The sequence below is a fragment of the Camelus ferus genome, chromosome 8 (genome assembly GCF_009834535.1).
Source record: "Camelus ferus isolate YT-003-E chromosome 8, BCGSAC_Cfer_1.0, whole genome shotgun sequence".
Lineage (NCBI taxonomy): Eukaryota > Metazoa > Chordata > Mammalia > Artiodactyla > Camelidae > Camelus > Camelus ferus.
This window is the reverse complement of record NC_045703.1, coordinates 39,460,724-39,482,517: the sequence shown is the minus strand read 5'-3', so window position 1 is coordinate 39,482,517 and position 21,794 is coordinate 39,460,724. Positions and strand designations below refer to the sequence as shown.

The window sequence follows — 21,794 nt, the reverse complement described above, 5'->3', positions numbered from 1 at the left end:
TAATGACTGACTAAATTTCTTTAATAGATACAGGCTTATTCAGATTGACTTTCTTGTATGAGTTTTGGCAGCTTGTGTCTTTCAAGGAGTTGGTCCATTTACCTAAGTTATAAAATTTGTAGGCATAGAGTTGTTCATAGTATTCCTTTATTCTTTTAATGTCCATTGGACCTTTAGTGACATCCCCTCTTACATTTCTAATATTAGTAGTCTGTGTTCTTTTTTTCTTAGTTAGCTTAGCTAGGGGATTATCGATTTTATTGATCTTTTCAAAGAACCAGCTTTTGGTTTCATTGATTTTTCTCTATTAATTTCCTGTTTTTAATTGCATTGCTTTCTGCTCTAGTTCTTATTTCTTTTGTTTACTTCAGATTTAATTTGCTTTTCTTTTTCTTGTTTCCTAAGATGGAAGGTTAGATGATTTATTTTCTATCTTCTTTTTTGGTAAATGCATTTAATGCTGTAAATTTCCCTCAAACTGCTTTCACTGCATCCCACAAATTTCAATAAATTGTTTATTTTCAATTAGTTCAAAAATTTTTTAAATTTCTCTTGATCTTTCTTTTGACCTATGTTTATTTAGAAAAATATGTTGATTAATCTCTCAGTATTTGGGGATTTTCCAGTTTTTCTTTGTTATTGATTTCTAGTTAATTTCATTGTAGTCTGAGAGCAGTCAGTGTATGATTTCTACTCTTGTTAAGTTTGTTAAAGTGTGTTTTATTGTCGAAAATGTGGTCTTGGTGAATGTTCCATGTGATCTTGAGAGGAATGTGTATTCTGTAGTTATTGGATAAAGTAGTCTGTAGATGTCAGTTATCCATTTGATTGGTGTTACTGAGTTCACCTGTGTCCTTACTGATTTTCTTCTTGCTGTCTCCATTTTTGAGAGGGATATTGAAGTCTGTAACTGATAGTGGATTCCTCTGTTTCTCTTTGCAGTTTAATCAGTTTTTGTCTTGCATGGTTTGATGCCCTATTGTTAGCTGAATACATATTAAGAATTGTTATGTCTTCTTGGAGAGTTGGCCTCTTTATCATTATGTAGTGCACTTCTCTGTCTTGGGTAACTTTACTTATTCACAGGTCTACTCTGTCTGAAATTAATATAGCTGCTGCTTTCATTTAGTGTTAGCCGTGTGATTTCTCCTCATCCATTTAGCTTTATTCTGCAGATGTCTTTGTATTTAAAGTGGGTTTCTTTTAGGCAACATAATTGGATCTTGTTTTTTGATCCACTATGACAGTATTTTTTAATTAATACATTTAGAGCTTTGATCTTCAACATGATTATTGATTGATTTGAGTTAATATTTATCATATTTGTTACTGTTTTCTATTTGTTTCCCTGTTCTTCCTGTTTCTTTGTGTGTGTATGTGTATCTGGTTTTAATTGAGCATTGTATGTAATTCCATTTTCTCTCCTTTCTTAGCATATCAGTTATATTTTTTTACCTTTTAAAATTTTTATTTATTTTTGCATTGTTGCCCTATTTTGTAGTCCATTTGGACTGCTGTAACAAAATACCACAGTATTTTGAGTGACATATAAACAACAGAAGTTTATTTCTCACAGTTCAAGAGGCTGGTAGTCCAAGATTAAGTGCCTATGGTTATCTTTTGTGTCTGGTGAATGCCCTCTTCCAGGTTGCAGTTGGCCAACTTCTTGCTGTGTCCTCACATGGTAGTAGGGTTGAGGATCTCTCTAGGGCCTCTTTTATGACAGCACTAATCCCACTCATGAGGGCTCTACCCTTTTGATTTAATTCCTCCCAAAGGCCAGTACCTCCTAGCATCATCACGTTCTGCATTAGATTTTCAACATACGAATTTTGAGGTGACACAAATATTTAACCTATAGCATCCTAGAATTTGCAGTGTATATTTACAACGAATCCACTTTGAAATAACAATATACTCCTACACTACACACTTTGGTATAATGCTGTACCACTTTACGGCTAGTGTGAATACTTCATAATAGCAAAACAATTCTAATTCCTTTCTCCTGTCCTACGTTACTGTCGTTCATTTCACAAACATCCGTATGTGTACATAAGTATATGTATATAGACTTAACATATTTATATGCATACATTATTGAAATCACTGTTGCTGTTGTTACTTTCAACAAACATGTTAGTTCAACTAAGAAGAAAAAGATTATTTTTAACCTCTGCTTATTCCTTTTTCGATGCTCTTTCCTTTTTTGTGTAGATTAGAATCTCTGGCCTATATTATTTTCCTCATCTCTGAAGAACTCTCAACATTTTTTGCAAGGCTGGTCTACAGTTTGACAAGAAATTCAATCAATTTTTGTTTGCAAAAGTATTTCTCCTTCACTTTTGAGGGATAATTCTCAGTATATAGTACTCTAGGTTGGTGTGGTTTTTTCTCACACTTTTAAATATTTCACTTTACTGTTCTTGCTTGCATGCTTTCTGAGGAGAACTTGAATGTAATTCTTACCCTTGTTTCTGTGTAGGTAAGGTGTTTTTTCCTCTGGCTTCTTTCAGGATTTTTTTCTTTATTTTTGATTTTCGGTAGTTTGAAAGTGATATACTAATTGTAGAGGTTTTTTTTTTGTTGGTAGTTTGGGTTTTTTGGGGGGCAGTGGGGCATAAATGTCTGATGTTAATTTGGGAAAATTCTGGTTTTTTTTTTTTTTCCAAATATTCTGTTCCCTTTTCTCTTTCTTGCCCTTCTGGTATTTCCATTATATTATACCTTCTGTAGTTTTCTTGCAGGTCTTGGATATTCTGTTGAACAGAGTATCAGTCTTTACTCTCTCTGCTTTTCAATTACTGGTGAGATAACCTCAGGCTCAGAAATTATTCCCTCAGCCATGTCTGCATTCTTTATTTCTGTTACAGTGCCTTTTATTTCTAGCTGTTCTCTTTGGTTCTTTCCTAGGATTTCCATCTCTCTGCTTCTTGCATGCTATTTTATCCGTTAGAACTCTTAATTAATTATTAGTTGGTTTTTGGTTTTGGTTTGCTAAGTGCAGCACCCCTGCCATGTCTGGTTTTGATGCTTGCTCTGTCTCTTCAAATTATTATTTTTGCCTTTTGTTATGCCGTGTAGCTTTTTTTCCTAATAGCTGGACATGATGTACCAGGTGAAAGGAACTGCTATAACTAGACTTTTGATCATGTCATGGTGAGGTGAGGGGGAAGGAGAAACATTCAGTCATTCTTTAATTAGTTCTTAGTATTTTAGTAATCTTGTGCCTATGGACTGTGAACTTCACAAATGCTTCCGTTTTTTTTCTCCCCCACCCTTAGATGGGAGAAGATGGCTGAAATAGGCTGGAGTTGAGTATTTCTCTTCCCCTAGGTTATTTATCTTCTGATAATACCCCAGCAGACTAGGCTCTATTTAACTGGTTTCTCCTGAGGCCAGGTGTTAAGAACAGAGTGTTCTAGCATATTTTTAAATGGTTACTTTTCCCCTCTGCTGCAAGAAGCATGAGGGAATTTTTCTCTCGTTTACTGTGAGAATCTGGTTCAACTCCTAGAGGAAGAGTTCACAAAATTGTGGGGGCCCTTTTATAACTGGCTTTTTCTGGAGTTTTAAACTCTTAGACTTGTCCACAGTGAGCCTACAGCAATTCTTCAGTTATAGTTCAGGTAGGACAGGCAGAAAACAAATAGAAAAATGGCTGATTTAAGCCCAAACATAATCAATAATCACACTAATAATGTACAAATGGGCTACACACTCTCAATTAAAAACCATTTTGTTAAGATTGGCTAGAAGATCCAACTGCATCTTTTCTAAAAGAAACCCACTTAAACACAAAGACACAATTGGTTAAAAGTTTAAAAAAAAAAAAGGGAAAATACATACCAAGCTAGAGCAGTATCAGACTTGGTTCCCAAGTCAGTTTCCACCTGTGAGCTCCTTGCTCTAGTAAGCCATGACTCCCCTTACCCACCTTCACCTGTCTCTCTCCAGTCTTGGGGACAGTGACTTACCCTGTGTTATCACCTAGCTTATGGATCCTAGAAGAGTTGCTGATTTTATAGTCTCTTTGGCTTTTTACTTGCTGTTAGAGTGCAGTGATGATTTCCAAGTTCCTTATATGTGGATTGAAAAGTGGAAATCTGTATACTTTTTATATTGTTGATTTTGACTTGACAAGATATTAAGTACTTTTTCATGTTCATTAAGGATATTGGCCTGTAGTTTTCTTATGTCTTTGGATTTAGTGTCAGTGTCTTCCCTCTTCAGTTTTTCCAGAATAATTTGCAGAGTTCGTATGATTTGTTCTTTAAATGTGTAATAGAATTCACTAGTGAAGTCGTCTATGCTTGGGTAGGTTTTTAACTATAGTTTCTTTAAGAGATATGGGCTATTCATCATATGTATTTCTCATTGAATGATTTTTGCTGGTTTGGATTTTTCATGGAGTTTGTCCATTTTATCTAAGCTGTTGAATTATTAAATAAAATTGCTCATACTTTACTCTTGTAATCCTTTAATGCCATGGGATCTGTAATAATGTCTTCTCTCTAATTTCCAACACTGATGATTTGTGTGTTCACTTTCTTGCTGTTTTTCATCCTGATCAGTCTGACTGTAGGTTTCTAAATTGTAATGGTCTTCTAAAATCATCTTCAGTGACGTTTTTTCTGTTTTTTACTTAATTGATTTATCTTTATGATTTCCTTTAGTCTGCCTGTTTTGGTTCTAATTTACTCATTTAATAAAGTAGAAGCTCTAATCATTGGTTTGATATGTTTATTCTTGTCTAATACAGCCACTTAATGCTGTAGGTTTCCTTTGAACACTGCTTTAGGTGCATCCCAAAAATGTGATATGTTATTTTCATTCTGTTTAATTTCTTTTTTGATATCTTCCGCCTGGAGTTTAATTACTACGTTACTTAGTTTCTGGAGCTATCTTTCTGTTACTGATCAGAATTTAATTCCCTTATGGGCCAAGAATACATGTATGATTTGAATCATTTTATATTTATTGAGATTTGAGATTTGTTTTATGGCCCAGAATATGGTCTCCTTTGGTTAAGTGTTCTATGTGCTTTTGAAAATAATTTTTACTCTGCTTGGTTAGATGCAGTATTTCCTAAAGATCAGTTAGGCACAGTTGATTGATAATGTTGTTCAAGTTTTCTATATAGTTGTTGATTTTTGTTTTGCTATTTCAGTTAAGGAGGGAACATAAGTATAGATTTGTTTGTTATGCTTTCAGTTTTGTTAATTTTTTCTTGATGCATTTTGAAGTTCTTTTTAAAATGCAGAAATATTTAGGATTGTATGTCTCCTCCCCGAATATTCCATATCTCCATGTATGTCCCCTTTTCATTATAAAGTGGCTTCCTTACCCCTAGTAAAATTCTTCGATCTCCTTTGTCTGATACTGCTCTAGCTTGGTATGTATTTTTCCTTTTTTTTTTTTTTTTTAAACTTTTAACCAGTTGTGTCTTTGTGTTTAAGTCAGTTTCTTTTAGAAAAGATGCAGTTGGATCTTCTAGCCAATCTTAACCAACTGCTTTTTAATTGAGAGTGTTTAGTCCATTTGTACATTATGCGTGTGATTATTGATTGTGTTTGGGCTTAAATCAGCCATTTTTCTATTTGTTTTCTGTTTGTCCTCCCTATTCGTTGTCCCTTTCCCCTAATTTTTGCCTTATTTTGGGTTAATTGACCATTTCTTAGTATTGTTTTATATCCTTTGGCTTACTAGCTGTATTTCTTTGTTTTGCTTATTTAGAAGTCATTTTAGTTAGGGTTTATAGTATTTGTCTTTAACTTATTACAATCTACCTTGTATCATATCATATCACTTCATTTCTAATTTAAGAACCTTACAGTAGTAGAGTTGAATGTTTCTGCTTCTAGACTTTTTGCAGTTGTCACATATTTTAATTCTTTGTTATAACTACCCAGAATTCATTGCTGTTATTTTTGCTTTAAAAAGAGAATTATCTTTTAAAGTAACCTTTTATAAAAGAAAAATCTACGCTTATTATTTCCTTTGTTTATTTCTTTTGTGTAGATCCACATTTCTGTCTGGTGTAAACTTTGAAAGATTTCCTTCAACATTTCTAGTAGTTTAGGTTTGCTAGTTTTGGATTCTTTTTTCTATGCCTAAAAATGTCTTTATTTTGCTTAATTTTTGAAAGATTTTCGCTGAATGGAAACTTATCTTTACAGCTTTTTTTTGTTTGTTCAGTACTGACTTTTGGCTTGCAGTCTTTCTTACTAGAAATCTGATACCTTTCTTTGTTTCTCTTTATATAATGTGCCTTTATTCTTCCTGCTTTTAAGATTTTTCGGTTTATCCTTGTTTTTAAGCAGGTTTATTATGATGTGACTTGTGTGTAGTTTTCATTATGTTTATATTACTAGGGCTTTGTTGAGCTTCTTGGATCTGTGAGTTTGTAGTTTTCATTAAATTTAGGAACATTTTGGCAGTTACTGCCTCAAAAGGAAAGTCTCCTGTCTCTTTTCTCCTTCAGAAGCCCCAGTTTCACATACATCAGGCTGATTGAAGTTGTCTCACAACACTGATCCTCTGTTGTATTTGTTCTAGTCTTTTAATCTCTTTTTCATTTTGGGTCACTTATTTTGCTGTGTCTTCCGGTTTATTAATCTTTTCTGCAGTGTCTTAACAAGTACTTTTTGGTTCTGATGTCTCAGATGCAGAAGTTTGATACGGATCTTTCAAATTATCTTCCATGTCTCTCCTTAACGTGCCGTGTTTTCCTCTATTTGAGCAAATGAAGCACACTCACAGTAACATTAGAGTGCCACTATTTATAATTGAATTCAGTCATCTGTGTTGTTTCCAGATTGGTTTTGATTTATTGGTTTTTCTCCTCATTATAGGTTGTATTTTCCTGCTTCTTTGCATGCCTACCAATTTCTTATTAGCTGTCAGATACTGTACATTTTACCTTGTTGGGTACTAGCTATCTTATATTTTAAGAAAATATTCTTGAGCCCTGTTTTAGACATAGGTGAGTTATTTGAAGGTAATTTGATCTTTCAGTGTTTGTTTTTAGGGTTTGTAGAGTGAGACTGGAGTGGCCTATAGCCTTATGGCTGGTTTTTTGTTCCCTCCACTTCTGTGCAATAATAGCCTTATAACTCTACTCAAGGTCTCAAGAATTACAAGGTTTTTCCACTCTGGCTGGTAATACCACCACCCCGACATGGAGTAATTTAATCAAATGTGCACACTGATCAGTGTTTTGCTGAAGACACAAGTTGAAGCCTCTGCAGATCTCCAGAGCTCACTTTCCGCGTAGCTTTCTCCTCTCCATGATTCTGCCATATGAACTCTAGCTGCTTTTACTTCTCTGAGCTCTCAACTCTTCCCCAGCTCTGTCTCCTCAGCTCAAGTAGACTGCTGGCCTCTGGATTCCCCTCCCTGTACTGAAAACTGTCTGCAGGCAGAAAAATTGGATTAATCATAGAGCTCATGTTGTTTCATCTCTCAGAAATTAATATCGTACATTGTCTAATGTAATTGTCTGAAAACCATTGTTTAGTTACTTTTTCCCCATGGTTTAAGGCAGTAGGGTAAGTCTGGTCACTTACTCTGTCTTGGCCTGCATTTATTATACTTATCCCAAGCTTTATTTATCCATGAGTAATTTTGTTTTCACCTGGTTTTGTTTTGTTCCTTGATAGTTACTAGTTTTTTTTTTAATTGAAGTATAGTTGATTTACAATGTTTTGTTAGTTTCTGGTGATTCAGTTATACATTTATATATATTCTTTTTCATAGTCTTTTTCATTATAAGTTATTATTAGATATTGAATGTAGTTCCCTGTGCTTTAAGCTTGTTTTTCCTCTTCTTATTTCTTAGCTCTGCATTCCTCCTTTTCATCTTGTTTGTTCTTTTTCTGTTTCATTTTTGAGCCCTCCTTTTTGCTTCTTTTTCTTTTCTTTTTAGCTCAAGTGAAGCAATTTTGGGAATTTCCTTTTCTAACTGAGCTGTTTTATTTCAGACTGGATTTTTCAAATGCCTTGCTCTTTTTTTTTTGTCTGAGTGGGCTTGTTTGTTTTGCTGAAGTATGTTTGCATTGTTGTTGTGACATTTATTTCTGTCTTACTGAAATCTAGTATAAGAGGCTCTGATTCTGCTTTATATTGGTTGTTACAGTGTGTCTGGCTTCTGCAATACTCCGTATGGTATCTGGGTATGGTGGAGCTCAGCCTAGATTATGGTCAATGAGAATACTTTCACTTTCCCTTTCTGAGATATTGTTAAATGCCATTACCAGTGTTCACCTCTCCTGCTTAGGGAGATATCCTGTTCCGCTGGGATATACTACTAGTTTAGTGTCGAGTTCTGTTAGAGAATGCTAGGTAGCCCCAGTTGTTCACTTACCTTATTTTGCCTAATTCTATTAGAAATTTTTACTGTTATCACTGCCACCAAGTCAGAAAAGAGAACAGATAGGGATACCAGTTCACTTCTTTTCCTTCTGTGGGGTATGTCAGAAATCTGAGTTTTGTGAATTCACCAGCATGACTTCTGGGGGTTAAAGGGCAGTAGTTGGAGATCATTTTTCAGCTAAATTTTGATTGTTGCTGGTGATTTTTTTTCCCTTTGTTTTAACTGAGTTTATTCATTTTGCTTGATATAAAGGGCAAGCACTTTTTATCTTACTTCATTTTTCCTTTAGCCAGAAGTTACTGAGTTTTATAGCTTAGAGGTAATATATGTGAACCAAAAACCGTTTGTTCCTTGGTAATTACTTTAATTCAGTCCGTTCTTTTCTGAGTAGATAGAATATAAATTTTCACTGTATCATTTTAAACTATTGATTTTTAATATTATTTTTCCTAGATACCATGCTTGTGTGGCAGTGCCCCGTGTTTGCTGTGCCGGTGCTGTCCTAGTGGAAACAACTCCACTGTAACTAGGTTGATCTATGCACTATTTTTGCTTGTTGGAGTGTGTGTAGCTTGTGTAATGTTGATACCGGGAATGGAAGAACAACTGAATAAGGTTAGTCTTTTTTATTTTACTGAACCTTTAGTATGTATATGCATAAAACTGCTTATGTATTGGAAACCGAATACTATACCAAGTAAGATAATACTTAATCCTAATTCTGGTCATTCATAATCTTTTAGGAGAATCAAATAATAAAAGGCAGCTCTTTAAATTCTATGAAGGTGGTACAGAAACTGCTGTGATAAGAGGAAATAAGTAATTCTAGTCAGGGAAATATCAATCACTGTGGGTCTCATGGAAAAGTGGATATTCTAAGAACGAGTATAACTTTTATATGCAGAGATTGAAAAATAGGAAGTAGAATGAGGATAGAAGCTCTTTGAGCAGAGTATGTATACTTTAGGAAGATTTATCTGATAATTTGAGTAGAAGGCTAGCAGTTAAGTGGAGGCTGTTGCAATGGTGTAATCAAGAAGTGCATAGAAGGCCTGAAATATATTTTCTGAATGTAGAATTGACTGAATCTTGATTTAAATATTGACAGTGGTAGAATCGTAAATAATAACCAGTTCTGATCCTAGATAACTGAGAGGAAACTGTTGCTATTAACCTAGGGAAAAAGAAAGAAAAGATGTTTTATTTTTTAAAAAAGTTTTTCAGGGAGTCAGGTTGTGGATGGAGATGGGGAAAATATAGTTTGTAACATGTTGGCTTGGGGATGCTGTGCTACATATGTGTGTGTATCCAGCAGGAAGTGGAAAACAGGGTTGTGTAACTCAAAAAAGAAATCAGGGATAGAGATGAAAGTTGAAACTGGCAGCGTGTGCTGAAGAAGACAGTGAGCAGAGCTAGAACTTTGACGAAACCTCTTAATGGGCATTGGTGGAGAAAAGGGAACCTCTGAAGGGACAGTGAAAAAAGAGAACCAAGAACCTGTTTTGTAGGCCTTAGAAACAGTTTTCAGAATGACAGGATAGTGTCAGTAAAAAAGGTAAAAGGGTGTCAGGATCAAGAAGTAGGCTTTGGACTTGACAACCAGTATATGTTTAGTGTCTTGGAAAAGCAGTATTTTTAGAGTGCTGGGGCTACCACGAGTGGGAGGGAGAATCAAACGGCTGTGAGGAAATGTATTCAATGGATATAAACTGCTGATTTGAAGAGTTTTATAATGAAGATAGTAAGTCTTAGCAGGAGGCTGAGTTTAAAAAAAAAATTTTTTTAGGATGGGGAGATTTAATCATTTGTATTTTGAAAAAAGTCATAAGAGATCTAACCCTTGAGAGAATGTGGTCAAGAGAAGGCATATGGAAGTTAGCTTTCCTCCAAGGAAAGATGAAAGACAATAGAAAATTTGAGGTTGAGAGAGAGTATTTATGTCAGGTAACCTCCATTTTAAAACAAAGTTACCTGCTTGGGGTTGGCTTTGGGGAAAGGAAAAATAGTGTAAGTTTGAGAAATGAGCTTATTACAGTTGTGAAAGTAGCATGGTTGTACATGGCATATACAGATGCTCAGTTAATGTTATTCAAATCCTGCGAGTCCTGGATATAAGCAAAGACAGACCAAAAGACGTTCAGATGGTTTTGTTATGGATCCAGTTGATCGTTGTTATGAATGTTTAGTTGGTAGATGTTAGTGCTTATCCCCAAATATTTCTGCTTCTCTGGTTTCTGAAGGTCCTCAGAGATTTGCATTTCCTAGAGTGCTTGTGATATGTAGGGTCATGTCTCTAGGACTGGTTAGTGAGTTATGAGTAGACGTGGTAACACATCAGCCTCTACTTTCTGATGCAAGTTCTCCTTTTCTGTCACAACCTGTACATCATTTGAGATGGTGGCTTCTCTTACAGCCTGGATTCTTTAGTTAACTACTCAGAACCAATCATGTACATGTACGTGAGCAAGAATACACCTTTGTGGCTTAAGCCACTTATATTTGGAGATTGTTACTATAGCACCCAACCTAATATAGATGGTTGAATTAAGTTGATGCTGGGAATTTGCCAGGTGATGTGCTGATCTCATTTAAGGGCATGGGATAATTAGAGGTGCTAGTGAGTACATGTTACAAGTGAGTATGGATAAGTATATATTGCTGTAATTGTTAATTGTTGGGTTGGGAAGGGAGGTTTTAAGTGAGACCAAGAAAGAGCCTGTAGACTGTATAGGAACTAGCAAAAGGAGCACCTCCAGTAGCTTAAATATAATTTTAGTTTCTTGGTTTTAAAGGCACAGTTTAACAGTTACATTTTCATGTTGGGTTTACTTCAACATTTTCTAGAGGGTGTGATTAATTCTGATACATGTGAATAGTATATGTACTCTCATTTATGTCACTTAAAAATATTTTCTTGTACTCTGATTCCAGTGTGATTTTCTGAAATGGTTATCAGTCTTTTTCAAGATTTTAAGTTAAAAAATAAAAGTACAGCCAGCCATTTGTTCTGTTAATCCAAATCCATTCACTATCAGAAATAACACTTGTAGAATAAGGGACCAAACTCAAAATGATTTTAAATAGCACTGGCTTTGAAAAGCCATCATTGTTCTCTCTAGTATTTAGAAACTGATTTAGTTACTCTAATTCTTTAACCTTTTATTATGTTTTTCTCTTATACATGTGATTCAGCATATCACAGTAGAATGCCACTTTAAAAAAAATTTAGAATGTCTCAAAGTCAAAACAAGCATCTACTTTAGGATTGGCATTTGTAGTTTATCCTGTGCTCACATAAAGTGAAAAAAGTTAAACTTCTATTTTTTGAAAATGTTCGTCTTGCCTTGATTACATTTTCAGCATAAACTGTAAAGCCAGCCTCAATTTTCTAAATCTTAAAAACTATTTGACTACAAAGAATTTTCATTTTTTACTTGAAAAAATTCTAGACCACAAATTGTTTCGTTTTTCAGATTCCTGGATTTTGTGAGAATGAGAAAGGGGTGGTCCCTTGTAATATTCTGGTTGGCTATAAAGCCGTATACCGTTTGTGCTTTGGCTTGGCAATGTTCTATCTTCTCCTGTCCTTACTAATGATCAAAGTGAAGAGTAGCAGTGATCCTCGAGCTGCAGTGCACAATGGGTAAGTTTCTGAATAAATGGAAAGTCTGGGTAGCCACTTCTAGTAATTTTGAGTCTGCCTAAAGAAAGTTTAAAGTAAAATAGACTTAAACAGTATGTAGAATTATTTTGTTACTCATGAATGACAAGGTAAGAAAATCCTCTTGTCTCTACTGGAGAATGTGTCAGGATGTGCAAATATAAATATTGAATAGTAACCTTGGGTCATTTATTGGTATAATCTCTGGTGCATAATGTTTAATATAAAGTTGACTCTTAAACAACATGGGTTTGAATTGTTCAGGTCCACTTATGTGCAGATTTTTTCCATAGTAAGTACTGCAGTACTAGATAATCCATAACCCATGACTTTGAATTCACAGATGAGGAACCTCAGATACAGAGGGCCAACTATAAGCTATATGTGGATTTTCAACCATGCAGAGTTGATGCCTCTAACCCTAGCATTGTTCAAGGGTCAACTGTATTTTCATCCTAAAAAGATTTACCACATTTGTGACTAATAATGAGGAGCTTATTCCTCCTCCTCCTCTTAGCTTTTAGTGGACCAGTCTCACTACCTAAAACTGAAATCACTTCCTAAGATCCCCCCCACCCAATTGCATCCAGCATGAGAAACTTTATTCCTAACAAGGTGACTGATTGATTTTCTAAATGGTTGTACTGGACAGCCTGGACAGTTTTGAAGGTTTTGAATTTTATCTTTTTTCCCCCCCATAAACTAAATATTTTTTAATATCTGCTGTTGCTTATCTATTAATATATGCTACCAAAGAGAGGAAGAATGAACAAGTGAAATGTAGATATTAAGGAAAGAAAATGTGCTGTGCTAGGTTGATTTTATTTTATTTTTTTTGTTTCCTTAGTCATTGGTTGTTTTTGGTTTTTAATTTAATTTTATTTTTTATCTTTTTAATTGGGATACAATTGACATATAACATTGTGTTAGGTTTAAATTGTACAAAGTATTGATTTCATACTTTTATATATTACAGTATGATTACCATCATTGTTCGCTAACAAACCTAGCACATCACATAATTATTTGTTAGTTTTGTTGAGAACAATTAATATCTAGTCTCTTAGTGACTTGAAGTTTGGATTTTGCAGATTCCACCTATTAGTAATATCATACATTTTTTTTTTTTTGGCTTATCTCATTTAGCATAATGCTCTCATATTCCATCCATTTTGTTACAAATGGCAGGATTTCCATCTTTTCTCATGGCTGAATCATATTCCACTGAGTATATATGCTATAATTTCTTTATATACTCATCTGTTGACAGACACTTAGGTTGTTTTTATATATCGCCTATTGTGAATAATCCTGCAGTAAGCATGGGTATGCATGTATCTTTTCAGTACCCTATTTTCAATTTCTTTATTTAGAATTATGCTTGCTAGATTATGTGGTAGTTCCATTTTCAATTTTTTGAAGAACCTCCATATTATTTTCCAGAGTGGCTGAATAGTAGACATTTTCACTAACAGTGCATAAGGGTTTGCATTTCACCACATTCTCACCAACACTTCTTGTCACCTTGATAACCATTCTAACAGGTATAAGGTGATGCTGTCTCATGAAGGTTTTGATTTACATTTCCCTGATGATTAGTGATGTTGAGCACCTTTTTGTATGCCTGTTGGCCTTTTATATTCCTTCTTTGGAAAAATACCTATTTAGTTCCTCTGCCCATTTTTAAAGTTGGATTTTATTTTTTATTATTAAATTGTATGAGTTCTTTATATATATTGGATATTAACCACTTCTTTGATATATTGTTTGCAAATATTTTCTCCTGTGGATTGTCTTTTCATTTTGTTGATTGTTCCTTTTGCTCTGCAGAAGTTTTTTTATTTGATGTAGTCCCACTTGTTTGATTTTACTTTTGTTGTCTTATCTAAAAACTCATGCCAAGACCAAAGTTCAGGAAACTTCTTCCTCATTTTCTTCTTCCCAGTATCCATACCTTCCTGGTATCTTTCACGGTATCAGATCTTACATTTAAGTCCAATTTCATTTTTCTGCCTGCAATTATCCCGTTTTTCCCAAGACTGTTGAAGAGAATGTCCTTTCCCCATTGAGTGTTCTTGACTCCCCTGTCAAATATTAGTTGATCCAAAATGCAAGGGATTGTTGCTAGACTCTCTCTATTCTTTTATATTGGCCTGTGTGTCTGTTTTTATGGCACTACTGTTTTAATTTGGATGCTTTTTATTTCTTTTATGTTTTAATTACTATAGTTTTGTAGTATAGTTTAGAATCAGTAAGTGATAGTCTAGCTTTGTCCTTCCTTCTCATGACTGATTTGGCTATTTAGGGTCTTCTGTGGTTACATACAAATTTTAGGATTTTTTTTTCTGTTTCTTTGTATATGGCATTGGAAATTTTATAGGGAATGCTTTGAATCTATGCATGGCTCTGGGTAGTATGGACATTTTAACTATTCTTCAGATCCACAAACATGAGATACCTTCCCGTTTGTGTCTTCTTGACTTTCTTTCATCAAAGTCTTGCAGTTTTCATCTTTCAGAAGATCTCTCACTTCTTCTAATTTATTCCTAGGTATGTCCTGTTTTTGATGCTGCTGAGAATGGGATAGTTTTCTTTCTTTTTCAGATATTTTGTTGTTCATGTATAGAAACACGGTTGATTATGTTGCTTTTTTTTTTTTAAATGACCTGCAACTTCACTGAATTCATTCATTAGTTCCAACAGTTTCTTGATTTACTCTTTAGGATTTTCTGTATATAAGATCACAGCATCTGCAGAGAACGACAGTTTTACTCTGTCCTTTCCAATTTGGATGCCTTTTATTTCTTTGTCTTAACCTAATTGCTTGAACTAGCCAGTCCTGTGTTGGGCAAGAGTGGTGAGAGTGAGCACCTTTGTCTTTTTCCGAATCATAGAGGAAAAGATTTCACACTTTGACCATTGAGTATGTTAGCTGTGGATTTTTCACATGTGACTTTTATCATGTTGAGGTATATTCCTTTTATACGCAACTTGTTGACGGTATATAATCCTGTTAATGTGATGTTGAATTCAGTTTGCTAACATTTTGTTGAGGATTTTTGCGTCTTTAATCATCAGAGGAATTAGTCTACAGTTACCTTTTCTTGTCCCATCCTTGTCCAGCTTTGGCATCAGAGTGGTGCTGGCCTGGTAAATGAGTTTGGAAGTATCCCCTCCTCTTCAGTTTTTTGGGACAGTTTCAAAGGGATTGGCATTAATTTTTTAAATGTTTGGTAGAATTTACCAGTGAAATTATGTGCTCCTAGACCTTTCTTTTAGGGGAGATTTTTGATTACTGATTTAATCTCCTTGTTTGTTACTGTTCAGATTTTCTATTTCTTTCTGATTCAGTCTTGATAGGTTGTGTATTTCTAAGAATTTATCCAGTTCTTCTAGGTATCCAGTTTGTTGGTATAAATTGTTTAGAGCAGTCTATTATAATCCTGTGTATTTCTTCAGTATCAGTTGTAATACCTCTTTCATTCCTGATTTTGAGTCTTCTCTCTTTTTCTTAGTCTAGCGTTTGTCAGTTTTATCTTTTTGAAATACCAGCTCTCAGTTTTGTTGATCTTCTTTGTTGGTTTTCTGGTATCTATTTCATTTACTTTTGCTCTAATGTTTGTTGTTTCCTTCTGTTTCCTAACTTGGGTTTAGTTCTTTTTTCTCATCCTTGAGGCATAAAGTTAGGTTGTTTATTTGAGATCTTTTCATTTTCTTATTATATGCAATTATAAAGTTCTTTGTGTGCACTATAAACTTCTTTTCAGAACTGCTTTTGCAGCATTGCATACATTTTATTTTTTAAAATTTCCATTTTTACTTACTTTGAGAATTCTTGATTCCCTTTTGAACTCTGTGGGCCCCCCCCTTTTTTTTTCAGGAATGACTTTGTTTTCATTTCCATGTGCTTATAATTTTTCCAGCTATGTACTTGATGAATCGACCCCTTTATCATTATATAATAGCATTCTTTATGTCTTGTTACCATTTTTAGCTTAATGTCTATTTTGTCTGGTAGAAGTATGCCGTGCTTGCTTCCTTTTGATTTTCACTTGCATGGAATATCTTTTACTATCCTTTACTTTGAACCATTTCTTAATCTGAAATGAGTATTGTAGGCATCATAGTTGGGTCTTGTTTTTTTATTCATCCAGTCGCTGTACCTTTTGATTGGTAAATTCACTGCATTTACGTTTAGAATAATTACTGATAGGTAAGGACTTACTAATGCCATCTTCATTCATTGCTTTCTGGTTTTGTATTTCCATTGGTTTTTTTTGTTAATGCCTGTTCAGATTAGTGATTTTCTTTGTAAATTGGTGGTATGCTTCTCTATATTCTGTGAATCTGTTCTAGCTTTTTGCTTTGTGGTTACCATAAGGCTTACTTAAAACATCTTATAGATAAAACAGTCCATTTTAAGCTGATAGTAATAAGCTGACTGCATACTAAAGTTCTACTTATTTATTCCTCCTCTTTTATATTTTTGATCTCACAGTTTACCTCTTTATATTTGTATACCTATTAACCAATTATAGTAGTTAGTATCTTTTTAATACTCTTTAACTTTTATGCTGTAGTTAAGTAGTTAACACACCATCCTATTAAAGAATTATATTTTTCTAAATCTGTGTATTTACTTTGCCTGTGTGTTGTATGCTTTTGTATGTTTTCATGTCACAAATACAGTGTCTTTTCATTGCAACTTGAAGAATTCCTTTCACCATATTTTACAAGGCAGTTTTAGTGGGGGTAAACTTCTTGGATATTGACTGGGAAAATCTTTATTTCTCCTTCATACCTGAAGGATAACTTTGCTGAAAGTTACTACAAACTGTGTAATAGTCACATAAAATGTAGCTATTCTTCAAGAATAGCTCTTTAAAGAGTTCATATATGAAACTGGTATTTCTTTTGTTTTAGATTCTGGTTCTTTAAATTTGCTGCAGCAATTGCAATTATTATTGGGGCTTTCTTCATTCCAGAAGGAACTTTTACAACTGGTAAGAAGTCTTTTTTTTTTTTTTTTTTAATTGTGTGATGTTGATATTTTATAAGAAAATTGAAATAATTGTTGCCTGGCACTTAGCTATTTGTTTTGTCCTCCCCCTCTCCCCTGCCTCTGTTGGCAAAATCAAGCATTTATGTAAAATTTTATTTTCCCTTTTGTGCATTCATTGTGAAAATGAAATAATAAAAAATGAACCAGTCACTCATTTGTGGCTTTTTTCCTTTCAGTGTGGTTTTACGTAGGAATGGCAGGTGCCTTTTGCTTCATTCTCATACAGCTAGTCTTACTTATTGATTTTGCCCATTCATGGAATGAGTCATGGGTTGAAAAAATGGAAGAAGGAAACTCAAGATGTTGGTATGCAGGTAAGCTTTTTGTCTTGCAGAACATCTTCAAGATAGTTGAACTTTGATAGTGAAAGCAGATAATGTAGACTTATGAGGAAATCATGATTTTTATGGTATAAATTTTCTGTGATGAGTTTTTTAGTTTAACAATTTGTGAGTGGCATTATATCATCAACTTTGTAGAGAGAGCTTTTGGCATGTCAGCCAGGAACCAGGAGATAATCCAGAAGACCCTGACTGGTGACAGTAGAAATTCCAAAGCCTATTGCTGAATGTTTGTAATTTACAGCCTTATTTAACCTGCCTACAGCAGATTGAAAGTAAAATATTAGAAGGACAAGGACTGCTAGAAATGAGCGAACAGTGGTACAATTCCTAAACATCAGCAAGCAGGAAAAATAAAGCAGCTCTGAAACATTTTATATATAAGTGCAAAGGATGTCTTATGTGTAACAGTAACACCAAAGAAAGTTATTATAGTAGTGTATGTGATGTTTATTTACAGTGATGAGCTTGAGTCCTATGGTTATACTCTAAGATAGGGATTGACATTCAGATGCTTACAACAGGTGACAAAAACGAGGGAGGAGAACCAGGTTAAGTGCATTTTAAATCCTTGTGCAAATAGAAGAAACTGATGAATTAGAGAGTATGAAGGTCCTTATCTAAAATACATAGCTACTGCTCAGTTCCATCCAGTAGTTGCCTTGTGGAAATGTGAACCCAGTATTGCTTAATTTTTCTGATTTTTTTTCAAAAGAAGCCGTAAGTCTGGATTTTTATGTGAAATGATCTTGAGTTTCAGCTAAAATAATAATAATAATAATAATAATAATAATAATAATAATAATAATAATAATAATAATACTAAAACCAGAATGAATGCTAAACTCAGCATGTCTGCTAGCTTCATGTTTTCTCTCTCACAACTAGTGTGTAGTATTTGATCTCAGTGTTTAAAATAAAGAGTTTGGTATTCAAGAAGTAAGTTTTAGTCATTTGGAACATCTGTTTATGTAGATTATTTCATTTTTTAACGGTAAGTGTAATGCAGGAGTTTGTTTTGTTCCATACTGTCCATACTGTATCCCCAGGGCCTGGAACTTTGTAGGCATTCAGTAAGTGTATGTTGAGAGGCTCCGCTGTCAGTGAGGCACATCTGCGTAAATACATGTATATTAAGCACACATTTGCACCCACTCTAAACTGTGTGTGATGAAGTTTACATAGAAGAAACTTATGTTGTCTCACTAAATAATAATGACTTATTCTTGCATAATTTTTTTAAAGCTTTTAGTTGATGAGGAAAAGCATCATTGTTTTGTGAGCTTAATAAAAATAATTCTTATGCCCTTGTTTACAACTAAACGATTATTGTTCTTTAAAAACCTTAAGTAATATTCACCTTCTAGTTATTTTTCTTAATTTTTAAAATAATGGCTAACATGTGAATGTGTTTTAGAAACTCTGTACTATAAGTATTCCTACTAAGAAAAATCATGTTAATATGTTACTGTCCTTGGAAATACAATAGTGAGCTATGTGTAAAGACTATTAAATTCTTCTTGTGATAAAGTTCAGAATTAATATCCTTACTTACCTGTATAATGCTGACACAACGTAAGTTGCTTAAAATGTATTTGTGAATAAAATTGTTTTTAAAATGAATTAAAATGCTTAATTCCTGATATTTGTAATAAAGCCTAATTGTCCAATGCATTTCTTTCACAGCTTTGTTATCAGCTACAGCTCTGAATTATCTGCTGTCTTTAGTCGCTGTTGTCCTATTTTTTGTTTACTATACTCATCCAGCCAGTTGTGCAGAAAATAAAGCATTCATCAGTGTCAACATGCTTCTCTGTCTTGGTGCTTCTGTAATGTCCATCCTGCCTAAAATCCAAGTAAGATCTTTATATCATTAGTTTTTATGAAGCTTCTAAGTTTTCCTGAACCTTGACTGCCAACAGAATATTTTTCTGTGTTTGATTTTTTTTTTTTTTTTTTTGAAGGAATCACAACCAAGATCTGGTTTGTTACAGTCTTCAGTAATTACAGTCTACACAATGTATCTGACATGGTCTGCTATGACCAATGAACCAGGTATGTTTTGTTTGCTTGGATTTATTTCCTGCAGCTTTTCTTTTTGTCCAGGAGAATCAAACTCCTGGAGGGGAAGTAATACGATTTTCATCTTTGATGTGTTGCTGTGTTTTTTTCACTTAGTTTTGAAAGAACTAAAAAAAAAATTATATGAAAATTGTAAGAAATATACCCAGTTTCTACAGTGCATGTGATAATGTATGTAGAAATAAATAATAGCTGTTAAAATGCTTGTTGATTGAATTGTAAACAGTATAGTTTTGTGATTTTTTTTCACTAATTATTAAAGTTTTCTTTTTGTCTGGAACTACCTTGCAGGTGAATATATTTTGTCTTTGTAATCATTTTATAAGCTAGTAACTTTGCACTTCATGGAAGTAGACACCCATGTATGTCATTTGTGAGATGAGTGAGAATAATAACAAATTAGTGAGAATAATAACAGATTAGTGAGAAATTAATTATAGTTGACTCTCGAACAACAAGAGTTTTTGAATCGCACAGGTCCATTTATACATGGATTTTTTTCAAAAATATGTACTACGGCATTACACGTTCTGAATTTGGTTGAAGCCATGGATGCAGAACTGAAGATACGAAGGGCTGGATACAGAGGCCGACCGTAAAGTTGTACATAAATTTTCCACTTGGTGGGGAGTTGGTGCCGTAATCCCCTCGTTGTTCAAGAGTCAGCTGCATTATTTTTTGAAAATGAAGAAAATGGTCTCTTTTCCTCAAAGTAAAGAAAAATTATAAAATGTTTTCTGAATCTCATTTCATATAGTTTATGAATTTCATAGGTGCTTTTTCACTAGTTGGAGAAAGGGTTTTTTTTTTTTTTTTTAGTATATTAGAGAAGGCTTCCTTACTGTTTTTGTAAAATAAATGTGTAGAAAAAAATAATACTAAATTGCTCTAGGGATTGTCCTTACCTGAATGGCTTTTAGATAAGAATCATTTTTCATTAATAAGGTGGCTATTGACATATCTGACTTTGTGGGAGGGAAAAAACATATCTGGGACACTTAAGTGAATATAAACCCCATTTTAATTCTTTCTTATAAGAGTTAAGAAGCTGAATAGGCATTAGGTCATTATGACTTATTTGGTCATTTTCACAGACTATTTGCTAAAATACTAATAACTGGCTTTATGTGTTTGCTACCTTGCTTTATAGCAATGTATTTTGAAAAATTGATAAATTTCATAAGCTCACTATTGTTATCACAGTATATAGTAGAAAGACAGTGTGTTTTAGTTTAGAATATCTGAATTTTGTTCTTAATTAGTTTTTATACTATTCTAACATTTTAATTTGACCTTAACTTACATTGCAGAAACAGACTGCAACCCGAGTCTACTGAGCATAATTGGATACAATACAACAAGCACTATCCCAAAGGATGGGCAGTCTGTACAGTGGTGGCATGCTCAAGGAATTATTGGACTAATTCTCTTTTTATTGTGTGTATTTTATTCAAGGTAAGAAAAATTACGAATTTTATTTTTTAAGGAAGTCCTGCTATTCATTTATGCATCTTTTGTTTAAATGCCCTTTTTCCTTCTCTAAACTGTCATTCATGCAGCATCCGTACTTCGAACAATAGTCAGGTTAATAAACTGACTCTAACAAGTGATGAATCAACATTAATAGAAGATGGTGGAGCTAGAAGTGATGGATCACTGGAGGAAGGAGATGATGTTCACCGAGCTGTAGACAACGAAAGAGATGGTGTCACTTACAGTTACTCCTTCTTTCACTTTATGCTTTTCCTGGCTTCACTTTATATCATGATGACCCTTACCAACTGGTACAGGTACTTACATTTTATGAAAACTTTGCTTGTGATAATACTGGTGGCTCTTCTGTAATTCTGTTGTAAAACATGTGTAGAGTGTATTTCAAAATTCACAACTAAATAGTGAGATCAGTGTGAGAAGGCAGACTTTTACTTTGTTGCTTTAGTTATAGCAATCATTGAAAAACTTCTAAATCTTGCAGGAAGTTTTATGAAACACATTCTTAGGCAAATACATGTTGACAGTTGATCCAACAAATGTTTTCTTTTTAATACTGATTGTAACCAGTTCCTAACATAGTGTAGTAAAAGATACCTGTCTTGTTCTGTTTTGTTCAACTTTGTCATTAAAAGCTCTGAAGATTTCAGAATTGGGGTGCCTATATATTAATATAGATGGGTTCTTAGAACTCTTAAAAAAAAAACAAACGAGCTCTTCAGAACTGTAATTTAGGCTTCTTAAAAGTCAACTTCAAAACTAATAATCTTTTTTTGTTAAGAG

General features: G+C 33.8%; 1 protein-coding gene across 1 annotated transcript in view; it reads left to right on the top strand.

Annotated features, from left to right (window-relative positions):
- The window catches only part of SERINC1 (serine incorporator 1), a 32,204-nt gene that overhangs the window by 7,959 nt on the left and 2,451 nt on the right, over nt 1-21,794 (top strand). Inside the window, exons 2-9 of the mRNA XM_006189568.3 lie at nt 8,828-8,989; nt 11,848-12,017; nt 16,959-17,038; nt 17,274-17,411; nt 19,125-19,294; nt 19,403-19,493; nt 20,831-20,975; nt 21,080-21,310. Coding sequence (XP_006189630.1) covers nt 8,828-8,989; nt 11,848-12,017; nt 16,959-17,038; nt 17,274-17,411; nt 19,125-19,294; nt 19,403-19,493; nt 20,831-20,975; nt 21,080-21,310 — 1,187 coding nt within the window. The remainder of the gene's footprint in view (nt 1-8,827; nt 8,990-11,847; nt 12,018-16,958; nt 17,039-17,273; nt 17,412-19,124; nt 19,295-19,402; nt 19,494-20,830; nt 20,976-21,079; nt 21,311-21,794) is intronic.